We start from the raw sequence: 23,179 nt of genomic DNA on the forward strand, positions 1-23,179 counted from the left end.
CGATGAAGGGTTTCTCTCCCATATAGAATACTTGCAATCGATTGTCCACCGTAATGCGATAAAGCATACAAAAAACAAACGAAACAATACTGAAAATTCAAAACCAAGTACAAGCAGTCAGCCATCATCAGCGGTCTCTAGTGTCTCGTCGTCGTCGAGTTGTTCTCTTGAAGAATTGCCGAATAAAATTTGTGTTGGAAGATTTGCATCAGCAGTTAACCGATTGATTAGAAATCCTTTTTTCAAACAAAATCTTAATAGCAACACCAATCAGCGAGACTTAAGAATTTGTGTCAATATAACTCGTTCTTCATCGCTTGAGAGTTTGAACTCCAATCGTAGTTCTGGTCAGAAACGTGAAGACCTTACAAGCGCTAACTGTTGTATTATGAGTGACTTTTTAAACCTAGCCGAAGCAGTAGTGTCCAGTGGAATCGTTAATAATAATAATTCGAGTAGTACGAATAGTACTGTTAAACAACACCATTTTCACGACTTAATAGAGAACCTAAACAGATTAGAAATAAGCGATTCTGGTTCGTTGCCAAAAATAACAATATCATCAGCAGATGATGACGTCAAATCATCACTATTTGGTAGTGAATCAAACGAAAGGACTTTTCTAAAACAAGATAGTTTAGAAATTGACATACCGTTTTTTAACGACTATTATAGCAGTGAAGCCAGACCACCGTAATTATAAACTATTTACAAATAATAAACTACAAAAATATATAATTCACAACTATACAAACTTATTGTTGAAACAAAAACAAAAATATAAAATTATAACAAAAACAATAACAACTGCATCATTAATCCTAAAGCGATTGCTAAAACATGGTTACTGTAGAACACCACCATCAAAATAGCTCTGCTTCGCCACCGCATGAACAAAGTACGACAGCAGAACAACCTATTGAAATGGCCCATAATCAAGTCGCAGTTCTAAGCCAGGAAGCCAGTAATGCTGCGATAGGAGGGAATCTTGCAAAAATAGGACAGGAAACAGTCAGAAGTGCTGTCAGTCAACGGTCTATAGACTTGAAAATTTCCAAGAAGACACCCACAGCTCAAGACATCACGCGAAAAGTTATGAAATTGGATTTGGTATCAACCAAAGACGGCGATGAGTTGGATATTATGTCGCCAAAGTCGCCAGTAGCAGGTGGTAAGTGTTTTAATCTAAATTATTATAAAGTGCATCGCTTTAATCTTTTATTATGTGTACATTCAAACGTGAGTGTTTCTCCAACTTCTACATTTTATTATCATCATCTTTGTTTCCAAAAATAATAAATTATTTAATATTTTAAGTAATTATTGGCCATTGGCTATCATAAGTTTTGAAAAAATATGATCCCAGCCTACTACACAAAATTTATACCACACAAGCAGTGAAAAATTAACATTGATTTGAATAACTGATGTATTAGGCATCATTTTTTTGAATTCATCAATTACTTTTATTTTAATAATCATTAAAGTTAAATTAATGTTACGATCACGATTTGTACTTAATCGAAATTCTAAATGAAATGTTATGAAAAATGTCATGTGTTGTGTAATGCTGCATTTTTTAAATGCATTTTAAACTTGCGGTGTAGTTTTGAAGTTTTGTGCTCTACCGCGTTATTGATTTTATGGGATCAATCGTTTTTCGCAATCGTATTGTGGCAAGAGCCCTTAGAGTTCTCAACCCATATAAATCCGCTGGTCCGGATGGTATCCACGCTATTGTTCTGGAGAGGTTTTATTCAACGTTGGCAAAACCACTGCTTAAGCTTCTCCATCGTTCCTTCAACTCAGGTCTCATTCCGAGTAGATGTAAAACGGCATTTGTAAAGCTCATCTACACCGCACAAATCTTTACATCTTTTTCGAGAAAGTAAGTTAATTGCACTTTACGTTTCAAAAGCATTTGATTGGTTTGTCATCAGGTTCTGTTATCTAAAAGGCGTGCTTTTGGTTTTCATGAATCAAATGCCTGAAAACCAAATAATAAATGCTGGTGATCTCCAGGACTTTGTTTTACCTCCAACACACTCTCTCATTTTTATGAATGACCTCCTGTCTGTACTCTTAGTACTCTTAACTTTTCAAATTCGTTTTCAGACTCACATCACGATTCTTAGGATGTGGAACTGCAACGACAAAATATGATAAGATCAATTAAATTCGAAATAAACAGCATTGTACAATAGTGAATAAAAACCCGCGCGGAATTTATGGCTGAAACACAAACACGCTCCAGCTTCGTCTGTGTTGCGTTGGGTCTGCTTCAAGGTTGCTTTGAATGACACTTCCAATATGACATTTCTAAAATGGTACTTTTGTCATGAGCATTTTCAAGATAAAAAAGTATTAGTTTTGAAATCGAACTAATTAAATTTATCGCGGAAGTAGCTTACACAACCAATGGGAATCCCTCCTACAGCAAATGTATTTTGTTTCTTGACTTTTTTACAGCTGTTAGACGTAGTACCCGTGGCTTAATAGTTAGTGCATTGGGCTGTCATGCAAAAGGTCTTGGATTCGATCCCTGCTTGTGCCACCTAAAGCTTTTTCACGGGTACTGCTTCTTGCGAGGAATTGACAAACTCTCCAAGAGTAATTCTTGTCATGAAAAAGTGCTTTCTCAAATTATCCGTTGGGATTGGACATATAAAATGTAGGTCCCCTCCATCCCTGTAATCACTCGCACACAGGAATGGTTGAGACTTGTATTCACTAGGCCCTGGTTCACTACGGACTGTTGCGCCACCCAATTTGTATTTACTTAAGCAGACAAAGCAAATGTTCAACAAATTTGAACTAGAGCTTCCGTTTGGAGTCACATTACGTTCTTTTTTTATGATTGTCAAATAAAGCGTTAGGTCGAAGCTTCAATGTGATAGAATGCATTTAATTCCTCTGGCTGAACTCATAAACGTCAGGCGAATCCGAAGCTGAAGCAAGATATACCCCCTTGCCATTATCCATGGATGGCATTTTCATCGAGGAGACTGATATTCTCGGTATGTGTATCACCATCACCCTCTTGTTGAACGATCACATATGCGATGTCTCTAAAAATGCCGCAAGATGTTTTGGTTTTCTAAGGTCATGCAAGAAATGGCCGTTATCTACAAGACTTATATGCGTCTAAAGCTTAGTATAACTGCCATCTCTTGGCTTGTGCAAGCCTCTTGAACAGAATTGAACGTAGATCATTTAAATTGATTTGTGATAATTTCATTATTAGTTAATTTACTTCGATTGAACATCGTCGTAAAGTTTCTTGTCTCGCCCTTTTTTGCTCTTATTCAAACATTTTGTAATCTACAGAAATAACTAGTTGCATGTAATACTCGCGCTTTTAGGAATGCTCATCATTATACTCTCGAGCCCAACTTCAATCGTACTGTATAGTAGATATTCATTCTTTAGCCGTACTACGCGAATGTAGAATGCTTTACCACACTCCGTTTTTCCCAGTCATTGCAATATTCAGGAATTCGAAACCAATGTGCAATGACACCTCCTTTCAAACTCTCCCTACCTTCCGAATATTCCACTTATATCAGTTTATCTTGAGTAGGTGATGTTCGGAAGCGTTATATTTTACTTCGGATGCAAACTAAAAGCATTTTCTTTTGAATGTGATACACAAGGGAATTTGTTCGTATTCTTACTAAGCCAGTTCCTTCATATTCTTACATTTAAGTTAGTGATGGGACTTCTACCACTTAAGTACTATTTCTACCACTTTTTTATGTTTTTGAAATTCTACCACCTCCAACTCAAAATCTACCACCTTTTACCATTCGCTGGTAATAAGACTAATTTCTCTAATACATATATCATTGTATTGCTGTATTGACGTATTGAACAATCGTTGAGGGTATTTATTTGTACTTCTGTCATAGCTCAAAAAAAAGATTTCATAAACTTTCAGAAGGCACTTGATGTTGATGATTTGATTTTAAAAGTTTACCAAACTCGGTGGCTTTCTTTAGCTGTGGAATCTCTTATTTGATTTTTTTTCATTTTAAGTTCATTTGAAGAGCCTTATCCTAAGGTTACTAGTATTTTCAATTTTCTAGAAAATACAAACAAAATATTTTCTTGAATTGTATTGCCTTGAATTTAAAAATAAATAACGACTTGAACAGAATATTGACATAATTACAGATGTAAAAAATCCTGAAAACTATTAGCCATACTCTCAAATGTATTTTGGGTTAAATTTTGAAGCATATATGTAACTAGAAAATGAAATTGATGAAAATAAAAACATGACATTAAGAAAACTTAAGTGCAGCTATTATGTTGAGTTATGTGTACAAATTTAACAGCGATTTACTTTTTGTAATGACAAAGTTAATGTATTAAAATATTTCGATCCCAAAAAAGTAGTTGCTGGAACAATGCCTAAGTCATAGGACTTACTAGATATTTTCAAATAGACGCTGCAAGCATTAAACTGCTCAATGTTGAGTGGGAAAAACTCATAGGCGAGTTTAAAATAATAGAAAGTTTCAAAAATGATGACATTGTACATAAGCGGATTTTTCTTAAAAAATTGAAAGACGGTATGGATGAAAACCTGTCATTGGACATGTTACAACTTTGCTGTTTACCACATAGTAGCACAGAAGCTGATAAAAAGGAACAAATTGAACACAACTATACTCAACATTTTAGCTGCAAGAGAAATTTTGGGCAACGGGAACATTTTGATCCCCCAGAGGTGTTGGTTAAATATGCTTTGAAATACCAATTTAAAGATGGTTCTTATATAAAACGAGAGAGGTGTTTCCACTAAGGCACCTCTCTTTATCCAGACGTCAGCGGACGAATTCTCGAGATGGAATCAGCGCCAGCGGTGGCGTCTACAGTTCTAGTCAACATATTCGTTGCCCAGGCCTGTAAGGAGCGGCTTATGAGGTTCCCCGTCCTTGGAGTTATACTAAGGATCTGGCCCTCCAGGTTGGGGGTTGTGCTGTCGGGGTGACTTCCTGGCCACATACAAAAATATCTTAGTTGCCAAGCACCAACAAGCCTCGGATACGGACGGATTCACTGTTGACAACCCACGCAAACGAAATAAAGCAACGAACTTCTGATCTGTACGTGGAATGTTAGGTCCCTTAATAGACCACGTGCAGCCCAATAATTAGCGGAAGCCCTAAACTGCTGCAATGCAGATATTACCGCCATCCAAGAAGTTCGATGGGATGGACCGGGCAAACGCAAACTAAAAGACTGCGATGTATACTACGGCGACTGCTACCGAGAACAAAGACAGTGTCTATTTGGGTGTGGATTTGTTGTTGGAACTAGACTCAGGCAAAAAGTCTTGAGTTTCAACAGTGTGAGCGACCGCATCACTACAATCCACATCAAGGCTAAATTCGCCAACATAAGCCTAATATGTGCGCATGCCCCAACAGAGAAAAAAGATGAAGACACCAAAGACATGTTCTTCGAGCTCTTGGACAAGACTTATTAGCAGTGCCTTGGCTATGACATTAAAATTATCTTAGAAGATTTTAACGCCAAGCTAGCGAGAGAAGACATCTTTGGTGGCACAATCGGGAGATACACGACACCACCTCCGACAACGGGTTCAGGCTGATCGATTTTACTGCGGGGCGAGACGTTCTGGTAGCTAGTACGCAGTTCACACATCTCAATATCCGCAATGGGGCATGGAAATTTCCTGATCAATCAACCGTCAACCATATTGACCAAATTGCGATCGACGCAAGACACTTCTCCAGTATACAGGATATCCGAAGTTTCCGAGGGACCATTATTGACTCGGACCAGTACCTCGTTGTAGCCAAGGTACGGCTACGGATATCCCGATCCAAACCAAAACAAGGATGTATTGTGAGAAGATTCGACGTTAGACTGCTACAATCGCAAGAGACTGCCATGTCCTTTTCCGATCGAGTCTCTAGTAGCCTCTTAAGGAGTCCTATGCTGCCTACATTAAGCATTGAAAACCAGAGGCAATGTTGCCTTGCAGCCATCAGAGATGCCGCCTCTGGAGTGTTAGGTTTCACACGGCAATCACAACGAAACCCCTGACCAGAGCTGCTCGTGAGCCCTACGAGTAAACGAGGAGAGAGGAACACCGGCTTTTTAGATGGAAAAAAATAGAGGACGACAATCGCACGATCGAGGAGATAGAGGGATGTCACAACAGAGATGAGGTTTGTAAATTTTACAAAAGTTAAAAAAACTCCCAAGGATACCAGCCACGATCCGCCTGTAAATACGATTAGGAGAACATCGCAGTCTATGTTGAGAATATGGAAAGATCACTTCTCCAAATTATATAACGGCGATGACAAACCGAATTCCGCTGTAAGGGAGATAGAACCACTCAACCTTGGCAACGCAGATCAACAATTCCGCCTATCCGACCTCGACAAAGTGAAGAAAGCTATATCGAAACTAAAGTCAAACAAAGCTGCTATAGCTGACGGCATTAAAGCAACAGGCGATAACTTGGTACTCTTGATTGGGAGCATGCACCAACTCATCTGCAAAATATGGTGGGAAGAAAGCATGCCCGATGAGTGGAATCTCAGCATAGTGTGCCCGATACATAAGAAAGGAGACCCTCTAAACTGCGTCAACTACAGAGACATCAGTCTCCTTAACATTTCATATAAGATCCTCTCTGCCGTATTATGTGAACGTCTGAAGCAGTTCGCCAACAACCTGATAGGTCCTTAGCAGTGTGGCTTCAGACCAGGGAAGTCCACTATCGACCAAGTTTTACGCAGATCAGTTTATCGATTGTAAAGCCACGTACGACAGAATACCCATGCATTTGATGTCTAAAAAGGTTTTAGACAAGGCGATGTACTGTCATGCGACTTCTTCAACGTCGTTCTGGAAAGAACTGTGCAAAACTCAACCGTCAACACTATAGGCACAATATTCCAAAGGTCCATCCAATTAGTCGGATACTCAGATAATATTGACATAATTGGAAGATTAAAGCGTGATGTCAGTGCAGCGTTTTTGAGCATTGCGACGGAAGCGAAGAAGATAGGTTTAGTGCTCAATAAAGGCAAGACCAAGTATATGCCGTCACCAAAAAAGGACACTGAACAACGACGTCTTGGACAAAACGTCACCATGGACAGCTATACTTTGAGCTAGTTAAGGACTTTGTCTACCAAGACACTGCTATTAACACAGTCAACGCTGAAATCAAACGAAATCTTGCAAATCGCTGCTAAGCATCTAAAATCACCATATATAAGACACTCATCATCCTGGTTCTCATTTATGACGCTGAGCCCTGGTCCCTGTCAAAGAAAGATGAGAGCGTCTTAGGATGCTTCGAGAGAAAAATTCTTCGAGTGATTTTTGGTCCCGTCTGAATAGATGGAGAACGGAGGAGAAGATATAACGACGAACTGTACGGGCTGTACAGCGACACTGACCTAGTTAGCAGTATTAAAGTAAAACAGCTTAGATGGCTAAGTCATGTAGAGCTAATGGACATCAACGCTCCAGCCCGGAAGGTCTTCGAATCCAATCCCGAGGGACGGGGTAGTAGTGGAAGACCGCGACTCAGGTGGCGCACCCAGGTCGGAGAGGACCTCAACCAACTTGTCGTGCGAAACTGGAGACAGCTAGCTCGGGACCGAGCTGGCTGGAGCCGCATGTTGGTTGAGGGCCAGGTCGCCCCGGACTGTAGCGCCACCTTAAGTAAGTAAGTAAGTAATTCTAATATAAAATAATTATTTTATCGGTTGTGAGCAAGATAAATTTGTAATTTTAATACTAATTTTAATGGACTGAGTCTGTTTCGTTTTTTCTCCACCTTTCTACCACCTTTTTTGGGTTATTTACCACCACCTATCAGTCTACTGATTTACCTTCTCTGTAACGAAAAAATTTTACTTTTAGGAATTCCTTGTGCTTTAACTATAACTTTTTTTTACAACATCTAATTAATGTGATTCCTAATATTTGTTTTTATGTTTTATTTTAATCATAGTACGCTTGTCACAACAGACATCTCTAACATCTTCAGTGGATGTAGAAGACCGTAAAACTCTCCGTGAGGCCTTATACCAAGGAATATTTCATCGTCATCGCCGAACTATATTTGCCGTTGGCAGCTTCTTGCGTATGTTACGAAGTCGCAATTCCCAATACAACACAATTCGAAGTTCGTCTGAAGGTGAAGATATCAACGAAGCTAGATAAAATTAAATAATTGTTCATAAGTGGCTACACACATGTTAATTAAAAACAAACTATACGTCAAAATGTTAAAAACAAAAACAAAACCAGTTAAACAACAAAGAAACATATTTAAAACACATTAAAAGTTATATACTACTAATATTCTATTAAAATTAATTTTATTTAACAATTTATATTAATATAATTAAACATTTTAAAAATGTATGTATATGTTTCGTAAAAATTATAACTAAAAAATTGTATTTCTAAGCAAAATATTATTATTACAAAATAAAACAAAATAAGCACTGTGCTTTAAATTTTATTTGGTATTGCAATAATTTTAAGCACGTTAACAAAGCTTGGCTCGATAAGGTTTTTAGAAAAATAAGCTAAAATGATAAAAAGAAACGAGTGGAACAAATATTATTTTTATTTTTAAATTAAAAAAAAGGTAAATTATATTCAGAGTGTTTTCGATTTAAGGTTTAACTTTGTTACGAAATTTATCTTGGATTTTCATTTAAGTCGAAAAAAATGTTCATGGAAATTTATTTAATCCCTATTTACAGAAGAACTACAAGCGGAAAGAAAAAAAATAAAAATGATCTGATAAGTAAGATATTAATAATTATCAAAACTCCATATTTGGGTAGAAAATAGTTATGTACATTATTTGTTGTGAACATTTTGTTTTTGGAAAAAATGATCTCATTTCATGTTTTTCATTTAAATTTCAAAAATCTGATCACAATTCCATTCTCATAAAAAAACTGAGACTGACGTTTTTTCGATTTGCCCGTAAATCTTACATAATGTACATAATTAGGACCGAATTATGGTGGTAGATTATTATTTGTTAATATCAAAATTGTACTATTATAGTTCTTATGTCTTTGGTTAATAATACATTATATACAAAATTAACGGACAAATTATTTTGGTACCAAAATGTTTATATAACAGTCTTATTTATCTTAATTAACTGGAGGATATTTCATCAAAAAAGTTTACATAGACTAAATATATAAAATAGACATCTTTGTTCGTTGGATGCTTTTATGAGAATTTTGTAATCTTCTCAGTGAACACAATATGTGATATGATTAAGCCCGATTGATAAAAAGTATGTATGGTAATGTATTGTATTATTTAGGGTTATCTTAAAAAAGGTTTTAGTTTAATTAACCTGCTTGTAGGACAGGTTTCACTTTTGAAATTTGACAATTTAGAACTACGCTATTACGTTCCACATTAGGGTTGAGTTCAAAAATGCAACTATAGTTGCAAAAAGGCTATAAAAAAAGTTTGACAGAATTAATTAATTTTTTTCTATGAGTTACGCGGGTTTTAGGTTGTTAGTGTCTTAACAAAGTTCTTTCAAAATATCAAAAAAAAAATGTTTTATTAGCACTTATTTTAAATGTTTTGAATGGAACAAAGTGAAAATATTATATTTCAATTTATTAATAACAAATCATTTTATTTTTTGCCAAAAATTTAATAAATATTCAATTATTTTACCTACTCATCTTGTTCTGACATTTTCCTGCAGAGCGACAACAGAAATAAAATGACTGCAGGTTTGATCGCATTTTAGCTGTCAGACTGCTTTTTTGAACAGAGTTACCGACTGCAGTAATGCAGGGTTTATACATTTATGAACGCAAATCTTGCATTACTGCTGCATTTTTTACATTAATGAACTTACCCAAGATGTACGAAAAAATCGATATTTCGAAAGTAAAGTTTCCTGATCGTATAATTCCTGGAGAGGCGATCAGAATTGGCCTCTTAGAGGAACTATGTTCAAATATTAAAACTGGATTAATACAGATACAGAGCAATTTATTTTTCCGTTTCGAAAGTGGTAAAGCTCAATAAGACACAGCGATACGTTTTTAATGAACCTTTTTATTTTATTATAAAGCTAAAACTTCGTATGAGAAACAGTATCATTCAATTAGCCTCCTTTCTTGAAGCTTAAACCTTTTCTTCTTCCTTATTCGAATATTGTAGTTAGATATTTATGTAGTTAGTTTTATTGAAATAATTATGTAATTGTAATTTAAATAAAATTTAAAAGGAAACCCAAAATATATAGGTACATGTCAATTATGTTTCAAAAATAATACCTAATTAGTATATTAATTGACTTTTTTCAAAACAAAGATCTCAGAATAGGAAGTAATTTTATAAATTTTATACAAATCGAAAAACATGAAGGCCCAAAATTAATGGAGTAATTGCTGAAGGAAGCTTTCATTTACGTTTGAAGATCCTTTCTAAAGTTGAAAAAAAAAACAATAATAACAATAATTGATTCCAACACATCAGAAAGTAATTAAAAACAATATTTAAAAACCCATAGATTGAATTTTATTGGCTTAATAAATAAAATTGTTTAGTTAAATTCGATTAGTTTCAGAGGAGAATAAACAAAAATTAAAAAAATTTCAAATACTGTATGTTTATTGAAAGTTGTGTTGAAAAATGTAGAATGATATCAAAAACAATTTTTGCTGAATTTTGTTACTCATTTTTTGAATGTTTCCGAAAATTACGAAAGTTGGGAACTCTTATGCAATTTTAAGAATAATTGCAAAAACTACACGAACCAAATAAGACGAATTTTTACACATCGTATTAATCCCCATCATCTTTATTTAAATACATTTTTATTTTGAAAACACTCTGATACGACAATTCTTAAATACTTTTAAAATCCCAAACCGCCAAAAACTGTCTTACATTAAAGCAGAACATAAAATGCTGAACCAGAAGAACTTAAATTTAAAATCAAATATGTACGTTTAGTTGCACTTTCAATTTTGTATCTTTAAGCTTTTACGAGCTGTTTTCAGTTCACACTTTGTTTAAGATTTCTTTTTATTGAACATTTTGAATTAAAATATCAGATCCTACCGCTATTCTTACGGCAGCCTTAATATAAGTTGTTGATGATAAGGCTTAGAAAAAAAAAAAACAGAACAATTGTTGTCATATTGAAGCGCTCTATAGGAAGTTAATTTTAAGATTTATTTATTATATATAATACATTAAAAACATAAATCTACAAAAATATATATGTATTTGCATTTAAGTAGGTAAACAAATAAATATGCAATTTGGGATATATGTAGGTTGTTATTAATTATAAAACAAAACAAAACAAAACAAAATAATTTTAATTGAATAACTAATTTTTTACACACACTCAATAAATTATTAAATAATAATTATACCTAAGCAAATGCAAACAAGTGCGTTCGCATAGACGAAAGTATTCGAGCTAAATTAATTTTATTTAAACAAATTAAAATCATGTACTGAAACAAATATTATATAAAATTACCTATTAACTAACGTTTATACCAAAATATTGTACCAATAAAAGAAAATATTTAAATATATATACACAAAAAGCCATGCTTAAAATTGGCTTTAATTATTGTTTCTATTTTCTCATCATTTACTTGAAAAACTTTTTCTAAGCCAAATGAAGAATGGTCTATCCGATATTTGGGAATTTCTTCTTGGGGTAAATTTAAAGCGGCTGAAGAAATTGGACGGTTTATTGGCTGCCGGTTTTGGTTCATTGGTTTGTTTTGTTTTTGGTGTGGGCTCAGATGGTGGAGGTGGTGGTTGTAGTGGCTCGGTCCTAGGTGCCGGAGGGGATGGAGGTGCGACCTCAGGCTCGAGCTCAGGCTCCGGTTGTGATATGTCTTCCGCAGGAATTTCTTCGCCTTCTTCGACATCAGTAGAGCGTCCTTCCTATCAACACAGATTAAAAATGCAGTCAATGCGAATCAACTCTATTAAAATCACTTGTGAATTTCTGGGAAAATGTTTATGCTGACATATTAGTTTTGGAACAATAACATTTTCCTTTCAATATTTAAAAATGTTAGCTCCAGAAAAAGAATTAAATATACTAGTGTGAATGCTTTTAATGTCATGTGTTGGTTGTTTGTTAAATTTACAATTAAAACAATTTTTTTTATTTTTATCTCCCAGATATAACAAAAATTAAAAAAAAACTTCTAATAAAGGGTTTTTTTACATGTGTGATCTTTTTGATAACTGTCACTTGATTTTTGCTTAGTTTTGTTTCATCATTTCATAATGAATTAATTTATTGAAGAAAACTGCATTTTAATAAAACGGAGGTTATATTGAATAGTATACTTACTTCTTCAAAATCACCTTCGTCTAGCTCAACAACATAAGTTCCATTATCGACAGTTCCCTGTATGTAGTCTCTTATAGCTTCAGTCTCTTCAAGCTTCTCATCTGTAACCCTTACATTATAGTCCTCAAATAGACCAAAATCTGAATTGAGAGACCAACTTGGCTGAACTACAGGACCCTAAAAAATAAATGTTATCTTAGTGTTATAAAAAACTGTTACTTGAGATAAAATGCTAAATTAAGCTCAAAAAATCATATGTCCCCAAAATGGAACTGAAGCTAAAATAAACGGAAAGAGGCAGGGATGCGACCCACACTGATAACTTCCCATCCCGTCTGTCGATTTGTCTTGCTTAAAAGTTTGTAGGTTTTCGTGTTGGGTTCAAAAAGTTGTCAGTTGAATTATTCTTAAAAATTTTAAAATTACTAAAAATATTTTTCATATAAAGTTAGTTTGAAAATCTAGTTTTGTTAAATAGATTTTTAATCGAAACAAATTTTTACAAATTTTAGTAGCATTTCTTAAATGTTTACAAATTGCAAGAATGTAATTAATTAATAGATATCAAGAACCGAACATCATTTTTACCAAATTTTCTTACTATTTTTTGTAGATTTTAATTTTTATGATAAAACGGAACGGTGGATTTAAAAAAAAACTACTGAATATTGAAAACAATATTTTCTGTGAAATACAAAAGTTTGAAAACAATATTTTTAATTTTTGAAAAGCAATTTGACTCTTGTTTTAGTTTTTTAGTTTTAGTTTTGTTTTTTTTGTTAGGTTTTTGTTTTTTTTTTTTGTAAATTCGATTTTTCTCAAAATTTTACTGAATGTTGACAAAAATATTTCTAAAAGATATAAGTAGCTTAAAGCCAATATCTCAGCAAGCAAAGCAATTTGAGTCTTGTTTTAGTTTTTTAGTTTTAGTTTTGTTTTTTTTTGTTAGGTTTTTGTTTTTTTTTGTAAATTCGATTTTTCTCAAAATTTTACTGAATGTTGACAAAAATATTTCTAAAAGATATAAGTAGTTTAAAGCCAATATCTAAAAGTTTAGGAAAGATATTTGAGTCAAAAATCAATTTTTACCAACTTCTACCAACTTTTATTGATTTTTTTGTTTAGGGTTTTATCATCTTTCTGCCTTATTATCTTATTATCTGTATAACAAAACTTATTTGAAGTCGATATCTCTTCTGGTTCTTAAGCTATGGACAACGAAAAAAATGTCGCGGACGTACGGACATAAAAATCTTTTCAACTCTAAGGACCTTGAAACGTAGAGAAATGTCAAAATTTTCAATTTTATAAATCGGATACAATAACTTCCTATGGGAAGTTAATAAAACAATGTTAAAAACTGATACTTTTAAAACCTTAGCAGATAGTTAAAATTAAAATTTGGATTCGAGATCAGCACTAAAAATTTACTCAAAAAGTATTTTTCAAAACTATATACAATATAAAATTATTGAATTCGAGATTTGCCCAAAACTTCTTATAAAGTCAAATCTTAAGACTCATAATTAGTGAGAACCTAGAATCTAAGTAAGACACGAAGACAATTTAAACTGAGTCCAGAAGAAAAAAATGTACACTTTGTAAAATCATCATTAACTTACTGTTTTTGGTTGGCTTCAGCATTTTTAAAAAGATACATTTTAAAAACATGACGGAATAGAAAAACTTCAAAGCGTGATATGAATTCAAAACAACTTAATCCTCTAAATAAGTATGATTTTGTTTGAAAAAACATAACTTTGTCTACCAGTGTAATTAAGTTATGCCTTAAATCTAACAAGGAATGTATAGAAGCGTTAATTCCTGAAATCTAACTTAAACGATTTTTGTGACTTTTTATTTAAATTCATTTACAATAGTAATCATCGAGTAATTATTGATGTACATCTTTGAAATTATCAATTCTTAACATTTTTACAAATACATATATATTTTTATCAACTTCCCATAGAAAGTTATTGTAATGGGTCCGATGTGTCAAATTGAAAATGTTGACATTTATCGACGTTTCAAGGTCCCTAGAGTGATGATAAAATATTTTTAGAAAGATGTCTGTGCGTGCGTGTTACGTACGTTCGCGACGTTTTTTCGATAGCCTTTCCCTAGCTCAATAACCAAAACAGATATCGACTTCAAATAAATTTTCTTATACAGTTAATAAAGCAGAAAGATGCAGAAAGGACTCTCAAGAAAATTGATTGGGTGTTTTTTTTTTACCATAGCAGTTTAAGAAAACATTTTTGTTAACCCTAAATATCTCATGAACCAAAAACCCTTGAGACTTGAATTAAATAATATATTGTAACGTGATACCAAACAAGTATATTTTTTGAAAAAAATCAAAAAAACTGGAGAAAAAAATTTACGAATACAAAATGATTATATCACTAAAACAATTTTGTGTAAAGAAAAATAACGTTTTCAATATTCGCAAAAATTTTGAGAAAAATCGAATGGACAGTTTTCTTACAAAAAATAAAAACTTAAAAGAAAATTTAACAGAAATTAGTAAAAATTGATTTTCGACTCAATTTTTTTTTCAAGAATTTGAGATTATGGCTAACAACTAATTTTAACTTATAAGAAATATAGAAAAATCGAACTGACAGTTTTTTTTACAAAAAAAAATAAAAACCTTAACAAAAAAATGAATAAAAGTTGGTAAAATATCTTTTGAAAACTTTTAAATATTGGCCTTAAACTACTTTTATTTCTTAAAATATATTGTTGTCAAAATTCCATTCAGTTAAATTTTGAGAAAAATCGATTTGAAAGTTTTTTTTTACAAAAAATAAAAACCTAACAAAAATCAATACCTACTAAACTTCCTAAAAATTTTCTTACGACTCAAAAAGCTTTTAAAAATTGAAAATATTGTCTTCAAATTCTTTTTATTGTACAGAAAATATTGTTTTCGATATTCAGTAGTTTTGTTTTTGTATAAAAATCCAACAGTCCGTTTTTTTCATAAAAAAAATCTACAAGAAATAGTTTTTTTTGAATATTTTATGAAATACTTCAAACATTTCAACTGAATATCGGAGAACGGGATTATAGATTTGGTAAACTACCACGAATTTAATCGATAAAATGTTACTTCGTTCATTTAGACAGCCTCCAAAGGCCTTGTATAATGTAGGTATATGTATTTTATGACAATTTTAAAAAGTAAGACACATATCAAAAACTTTACGTGATAGAGTAATTTTGAAGCCGTATTTATGTGAAGTCTATCAAGACCAATTGAAAACGTGCAAAATTAATTCTAGAAATAAAACCTTATCGACCAGTGTTATCTACTGAGCTTTTTTCGTTAGCTTAAATTAGTATTTAATAAAATTGAACTCAGTATGAACATGTAATGAAAGTTTTTTTTTATAAACAAGTAGAATATTATAGTTTCATTTTAAAACCATCTGGCAATTCTTTTTTTGGGGTTCTATGAATGCATAATACAACACATTTTCCACGCTACGAAACATAACCTAGAACTTTTTATAAAAACAAATTTGCTAATAAGAAACCTCTTAGACTACTTTTTCTGGTTTAATCCTTAATTTATGTAAAAATTGGATGAGAATCAAGTAATTAAAAATTGTTATGTACAAACCTGTCTGCGCACTCTCTGAATCAAAGCTACTCTTGAAGATGATGCAATAGCAGAATCTTGGCTTCTCAGCAATGGCACAGCCTACAAAAAAACATAATATATTTCACTTTAGAAACTTTCTCGAAAATTCAGTAACAATTTAAAATTTTACCAATGTGCTTCCGAAAATTGTGATAAAAAGAAAGAACATAGTCAAGTGAATAAAAACACACATGATATTTATTTATTAGAAATTTATGAATTAGGCTATTTTGTTATAGACTTTGACAAATAAACTAAAGAAAAAGTTCGTTGATATTCAAAGCCCCGCTATCATTTTTTACACAAAAAGAATTGTTTTTTTATTTTTTTTATTTTTCGCATTTACCTAGCTAGTACTTTACTAATAGAATTGACATAGATTTTTAATTTTCCAGTCTTCCCGTCAGTCACTTGTGGTATAATAAATTCCAGGTGCGTGAGCAAGATTTTGCAGAATGGGAGTGAGAGAAAAAAAAGCCATTACAATTATTTACTTGTACGTCTTATTATAAGTTATGTTTTTGAGACCCGCAATTAAAAAGTGTTTAATTACTTATGGAAATAAATTTTTTTCTTTTAATTTTTTAATACCTACCCAAAATTTCCGAAAAATCCAAAACCTCGGAAATCTAATACCTCTTAATTCCAAAATATCTAAAATTAAATCTGGAAAAATAATAATAAATAAAAATGTGCACAAATTTAATTTTAAGTAATTTTTCCGGATTTCAAACAAATTTTGCTTTAGTAAACAATTTCGAACTCGAGATTTTAATCAAACATGACATTTCTTTGGTAGAGAATTCGAAAAAAGTTGGTCCCTGATTCCGTCCGTCCGTCTAAAAAATGCCATTGTTTTTTTTTTGAAATTCGATATCTCTAAAAAAAGGTAAAATAAATCAATTTGTTATTGATCTAATTCTGTCGAAACACAAATTTCGGCTGTTTTTACATTCCATAGGCACACATAAATTTACAGTTTTGATTTTCGGGATTTTGGGTTTTTCGGGATTGTGCCCATCTCGATTTCGTACAATATTTTTTGTATTAATAAGCTTAACTTCAAAAATCCTTAATCCTTTATTTTTATTAAAAGTTTGCAATTCGAATCGCAGGATTATATGACCGTTATAAAGTATCGTGCAGCCTCTCTGACTAATAACTTTATTATAAACCTATAACTACTTGAGGTTTATAAATGTTCTAATTGTTCTCAATACTTATTTTTTAGTACTTTGATACATTTTTTAATTTATTAATTTTTTTAGTTCTTAATCTTTTTAATTTAATTAATTTGTAATGCATTTATTTGTTAATTTATTTATTTGTTATTTAACTTATTTTTTAATTTTCTTTATTTATTTATTTATTTATTAGGTTTAAATGGTTATTCATTTTCTCTCCCCTCAGGAAAAATCTATATACGAGTATACATACAGTTGCTCCAAAAATTGGTATTTGTTACTTTTCCCATTTAAGATGTAATATTTTTGAATTTTTTAAAATTATTTTTTCTTACGAATACATGCAAAAAAATTACTTACACAATAAACAAAAGCTAATATTTAAAAAACACTTTGTATTTTTGGCTTCTTAAATCAAGTATTCAAAAAACGTATTGCTATATTTACTTATTTTTTAAGTTGAATTTAAATCCAATGTTCGTCGCAGAAATAATTCGTATTCGTTCGCAGAAAAAAACCTTTTAATAAGCGAAAACGTCTTTAGTTCGCCAAAAAGCACCTCAACAAACCCCAACATTTCTTGAACGATGTTTTGTTCTCGGACGAGAACTTGGCTGCAAATGGGACTGGAAACTTTAAAATTATTGACACAATCATAAACATGTTGCAATTTGTGGACGTTCTTAAAAGAAATATGAGTCAGACTGTAAAAAAAAAACGGATTTTATCAGAAACCTTTCACTTCCAACAAGATAACATCCAAACACACATCGTTTGTTGTGAAGGAATACCTATTTGATGTATAATGCCAGAAAACAGCACAAGACCCCAACTCAGTCACCGGACCTCAATCCCACCGAGCATTTGTGGTAAAAAATAAAGCAAGGGTTGCAGAATTGCAACCGAACCAAAAAAAAGTCAATTGAAATCGAAGATCACGGAATTTTGGGAAAATATATGTACCCCCGTCTTTTACTAAATTATTGTTGAATCAATGCCGCACCCACTGATATGATACAGATGTGATATTTTTGCTGGTGTACGCTCAATTTTAAGAGTAACTGTATACATATATTTTGTATTTTGATCAAATGAAGTTTTTTTTTCATGTAGCTTTTCCTTCAAACAATTTATACCTGTAAAAATATAATGTATATTTTTTTTTATAAATTTGTCAGTAGTAAGGTATAAAATACCGTTTCTCTGTAAATTTTGCAATTTTGTTTCATACAAAAAAGAAATGTGCATAAATTCAGCTACAATAAAAATCAAACTTTTAATTGGAAAGTTATTTTTCTGTCCCATGTAGGTACTCATATATGGAGTTAGGGCGATTTTTCTTCATTCATTTCTTAACCTTATATCTTCAAATAAGCCAGAAAAACACAATTTCTATAGAAGCCCTAATTTATAAAAAGCCCAAAATACCACATAGGGCCTATTATAATACGTACACTGCATAGAGAAAGCATATTCATGTTCGTTTTAAAAAAGCCCAGTTAGGAATTTTTATAAATTTTGATGCAAGAATTTTTGTAGTTAGGACTTTTTTTCTTTCTGCAGTTTTTGATGCAAAAGGTTGTAACCTCGTAACGTGCTCAATCTTGCCGAGTTTTTTTTTACGAATTTAGAATTTGATTTTGTCGGAGAGTGCATTATTGGCATTCAATTGAATGAAATGTTTGATTCGTAAAGGTTGTAACCTCATTTCGTGCTTGGTCCTGTTTAACTCGAATGTTTAGTTTTGTTTTTAGCAGAGGGCTTTATTAGGCATTTACATAGTCTGTTGTCTACATATATTGTATTTACAATAAGTGATGAAACATGAACCGGTAAAGAATGCTTATTAATTTAGCTTTAAATATTAATCACAGAAAAAAAATCGAATTAACAAATGAAAATAAAAAAAATTACGCAAGGAAATACCATTTGCTGCAATTTGTTATGAGGGTACTTCCAGACGAAAGAAAGAAGACACTATAAGCACTTTTAATGCTTTTTTAACTTCCCATAAGAAGTTATTGTAATGGGTCCGATTTGTCAAATTGAAAATTTTGACATTCCTCGACGTTTCAAGGTCCCTACAGTCGAAATAAAAGATTTTTGGAAAGATGTCTGTGAAGAGATATCGACTTCAAATAAATTTTGTTGTGCAGATAATAAGGCAGAAAGATGCAGAAAGGGCTCTGAAGAAAATTGCGTGGGTGGTTTTTTTACCCTAAATATCTTACCTACCAAAAACACTAGAGACTTGAATTAAATTTTATATAATATATTGCAACGTGATATCTAAGAAGTATATTTAAAAAAAAAAACATTTAACGGTTTTTTTATAAATCAAAAAAAAAACTGAAAAAAAAATTGTCACCTCCAAAATTTTACGACTAAAGTATGATTTCATCTCCAAAACAATTTTGTGCAACGAAGAATAATGTTTTTGACATCTCATAAAATCTTGAGAAAAATCGAATTGACAGTTTTTTTTTATAAAAAATAAAAATCTAAAAAAACATTACTCAAAGTTAGTAAAAATTGAATATCAACTAAAATATCTTTTCAAAAACTTGAAATTTAGGCTTCAAACTTATTTTAACTTATAAAAAATATGGTTTTAACATTTTGAAAAATCTTGAGAAAAATCGAATTGACAGTTTTTTTTACAAAAAATTGAAAACCAAAAAAAAAATTAACAAAAGTTGGTAAAAAATGATTTTCGACTCAAATATCTCTTCAAAAATTTGAGATAATAGCTTCTAACTAATTTAAACTTATAAGAAATATTGTTTTCAACATTAGGACAAATTTTGAGAAAATCGAATTGACAGTTTTTTTTACAAAAAATAAAAACCTAAACAAAAAAAAATTATAAAAGTTGGTAAAAATTGATTTTCGACTCAAATATCTTTTCAAAAATTGTAGATATTGGCTTTAAACTACTTTTATCTTTCATAAAATGTTGTTGTTAACATTCGATAAAATTTTGAAAAAAAATCTAATTGACAGTTTTTTTATACAAAAAATTAAAAACCTAAAAAACATTAAACAAAAGTTGGTAAAAATTGATTTTCGACTCAAATATCTTTTCAAAAATTTGAAAAATAGGCTTCAAACTTATTTTATTTCACAGAAAATATTGTTTTCAATATTCAGTAAATTTTATATAAAAATCCAACAGTCCGTTTTTTCATACAAAATTAAATCTACATAAAATAGTACGCAAATTTGGTAAAAATTAGAGTACATATAGACAAACTTTTAAGCAAGACAAATCGACAGGCGGGATGGGAAGTTATCAGTGTGGTTCGCATCCCAGCCTCTTTTTTTTAACCATATCGGGATGAATTACACTTAAGTGTATGGGTTGATAATTGCGCGGCTCAAAATAAAAATTGGGCATTATTTTCATATCTTGTAATAATTATCAATTCAGATGAGATATCTGCTTCATCAATAACACTAAACTTTTTTGAACCTGGTCACCCGTTCATGTCTGCTGACAGCTTTCACTATCAGGTTGAACTCTCTATGAAACGGAAGGGAAAACTATACGATTTCCAGGATTTCTTCTATTGTGTTTAAGACGCAAACTCTTCAAAGGTTTACGTTAAACAAATGTCTGTATCGGATTTTTACGACTGGCCCGATTGCTCGTCCTTATACAAAATAAACAAATCCACACCAAGACCGTATTTACACGATATAGCATGCATAAAAGAAGAGAGAGGAGTCGGATTTCAAAACGCTTAATTTTCTAAAAAAAATAAATATTTGAAGTCAGGGTTTTATAGGCCGGTTTCAGTAGTTCGTTCTCAACCAAGAGGAATTGCCATCGAACAAAAAAATGAAATTGAAAAAAATATGTTTTCTTTGTTTCATGAAAACCGAAAGCATTTTTGCATTTTTTGAATAATAAACGAATAAATAAAAATGTAAAACAACATAATAATTAATTACAGGGAGAAATAAGTTCCAGTATTTTTTTGTTTACTATAAATAACCAAACTCGACGCTTTTTTCAATTATAAAACTGAATATAAAAATATATATTTTAATAATGCCTTTTTGTGTGTCATGACGCATAACTAAAATGTTTGAAATAAATTAATTTAATTTGAATTCTTATTTCATGTTTTATTAAAGATTTTTAATAAAGCATAACGTAAATTGTTGTACATAGGGCCTTTTTCGCCGTCCAAAGCTAAAAAGCCCTATCTACCTTCTTTTTTTTCAAATTCACAAGCACTGAAGGGGTTATTAGTACCCTTTATATGTTTATATTTAAACACAGTGCGAGCGTTAGGAAAATATTGAAGGATTTAAAAGGAGATACCGGTGCACATTGGTCTTAAAGTTCTGAACATCAAAGTGGGAGGGAAAAACAGAGTTGGCCAAAGCATTCCACATTCTCGATGTGCAATTTTGTTTTCTAAATGCATACAAATTTTGAGTTTTAAAATATTAAAAAAAAAGCAATAAAAACGCTTTAAAAAAATATTTTTGGTATTTTTTACTTTTTACCTTCAGGTCGGGGTTAACGATTTAGTGCTTTCATCATTATATCGAAATAGTGAAAATGTTAGTAAGGGCCTTTACGAGATTATGGGCAGTACAGTATATGTGCCGAATTCGAACGGCTTATTTGAGACATGACAAGAATTACACTTGGGGAATTTGTCAAATTCTCGCAAGAGGCAGTACCCGTGAATTTAATTTTAGGTGAGACCTAGAGAGCAAGACCTCTCGCATGACCATCATGCCACGGGTACTACTTAAATGTTAGGTTAAATTAGTAGACTCAATATATAATAACCTAAATGTATTCAATTAAATTGTTATTCGGACTTGAAATCACCAATAAACTATAAAAGTGCTTAAAATTAGCAATAACAATTTTTAGTTTTTGGTTATATAGACCATCACTGTCTAGTGTCTTCAACCACTTAAATTAGTTTCTATTGGATAGAATATTTGTAAATAACACTTTTTACTTTTCTAGAAGAACTTTTAAGTGGTTTGAAATGAAATGTTTTGTCTCCTAGTTGGCACTTACAGTGTCTTATGGTTATAACACGATTTACAAAAAAATACATACCCTCATCTTCCTGGGATTTTTTGAAAACAATCTTCAATTTAAAAAACCGTAACCTTGAGATTTTGAGTGTACATTCTTATAGAGTGGATGAGTTTAAAATCTTAGTTTGTCCTTCGGTTTGTTTGGATATGGCAATTGAACAGACTCATATTATGTAAATAAAACATATTGTATTATTATTATTATAATTATTATTATTATTGTTATTATTATTATAATTCATTAACTAGCAACTAAGAATAAAAGTTAATTATATATACAAAAATAAAGAGCCTTATTGCGAGGAATATTGGTTCTGCTGTTCTTAAATTTGTTATAAATTAAATTTTGTTTGTTGTACTTTTAATTTAAGGATTGTAAGGAATTTATTTACTTTTTCAATACATATTATAGATCTATATATTTTTGAAGATTAATGGTTGTATTGTAAAGCAGGTGGTGCCCAAAACTGTATTAAGTTTCAAATAAAATAAAATCTTAACTTATTATTTAAAAACCAGGTTTTTAAATTAGTGCACTTCAAAATGAATTTCAGTTCTTTAAGTTCTTAATTTCTTGTTCTTTATGAAACTAATAAACAAGAAATTGACGTTTAGTTATTTTATCAACTCTTTATGTATACTGTAAAGTGGTCAATGATACCATTAATTTAATGAAAAAGTGGATTAATTGTATTTTCTTTCAATTATATTCAATCCAGTGGATTAATTGACTTGTCTTTATCGTTATCATCATTGCCATACTTTCTTACGAGCAATGTTGGTTGATTTAATCTCTCAAATTTAACATGCTTAAATTCTAAAATAGTGCTCAAACTCTGCGGTCCAAGCCCTTCGAAAAAAAAATTCATTTTGTGA

At 31.4% G+C, this 23,179-nt stretch overlaps 2 protein-coding genes across 2 annotated transcripts; one reads left to right on the forward strand and one right to left on the reverse strand.

The window, feature by feature from the left end:
- Positions 1 to 830: 830 nt before the first annotated feature.
- Positions 831 to 11,650, forward strand: LOC129944708 (uncharacterized). Its single transcript, XM_056054341.1, has 2 exons — positions 831 to 1,171; positions 8,012 to 11,650. Exons 1-2 carry the CDS (start codon positions 841 to 843, stop codon positions 8,221 to 8,223), a joined length of 543 nt encoding a protein of 180 aa, XP_055910316.1. The 5' UTR covers positions 831 to 840; the 3' UTR covers positions 8,224 to 11,650.
- Positions 11,651 to 11,669: 19 nt separating this feature from the next.
- LOC129944707 (protein TsetseEP-like) lies at positions 11,670 to 16,359 on the reverse strand. Its single transcript, XM_056054340.1, has 4 exons — positions 16,177 to 16,359; positions 16,026 to 16,106; positions 12,395 to 12,571; positions 11,670 to 11,976 (listed from the first exon to the last, which is right to left on the reverse strand). The coding sequence occupies exons 1-4, from the start codon at positions 16,237 to 16,239 to the stop codon at positions 11,671 to 11,673; spliced, it is 627 nt and encodes a 208-aa protein (XP_055910315.1). The 5' UTR covers positions 16,240 to 16,359; the 3' UTR covers position 11,670.
- Positions 16,360 to 23,179: the final 6,820 nt, after the last annotated feature.

The sequence above is a fragment of the Eupeodes corollae genome, chromosome 2 (assembly GCF_945859685.1).
Source record: "Eupeodes corollae chromosome 2, idEupCoro1.1, whole genome shotgun sequence".
Lineage (NCBI taxonomy): Eukaryota > Metazoa > Arthropoda > Insecta > Diptera > Syrphidae > Eupeodes > Eupeodes corollae.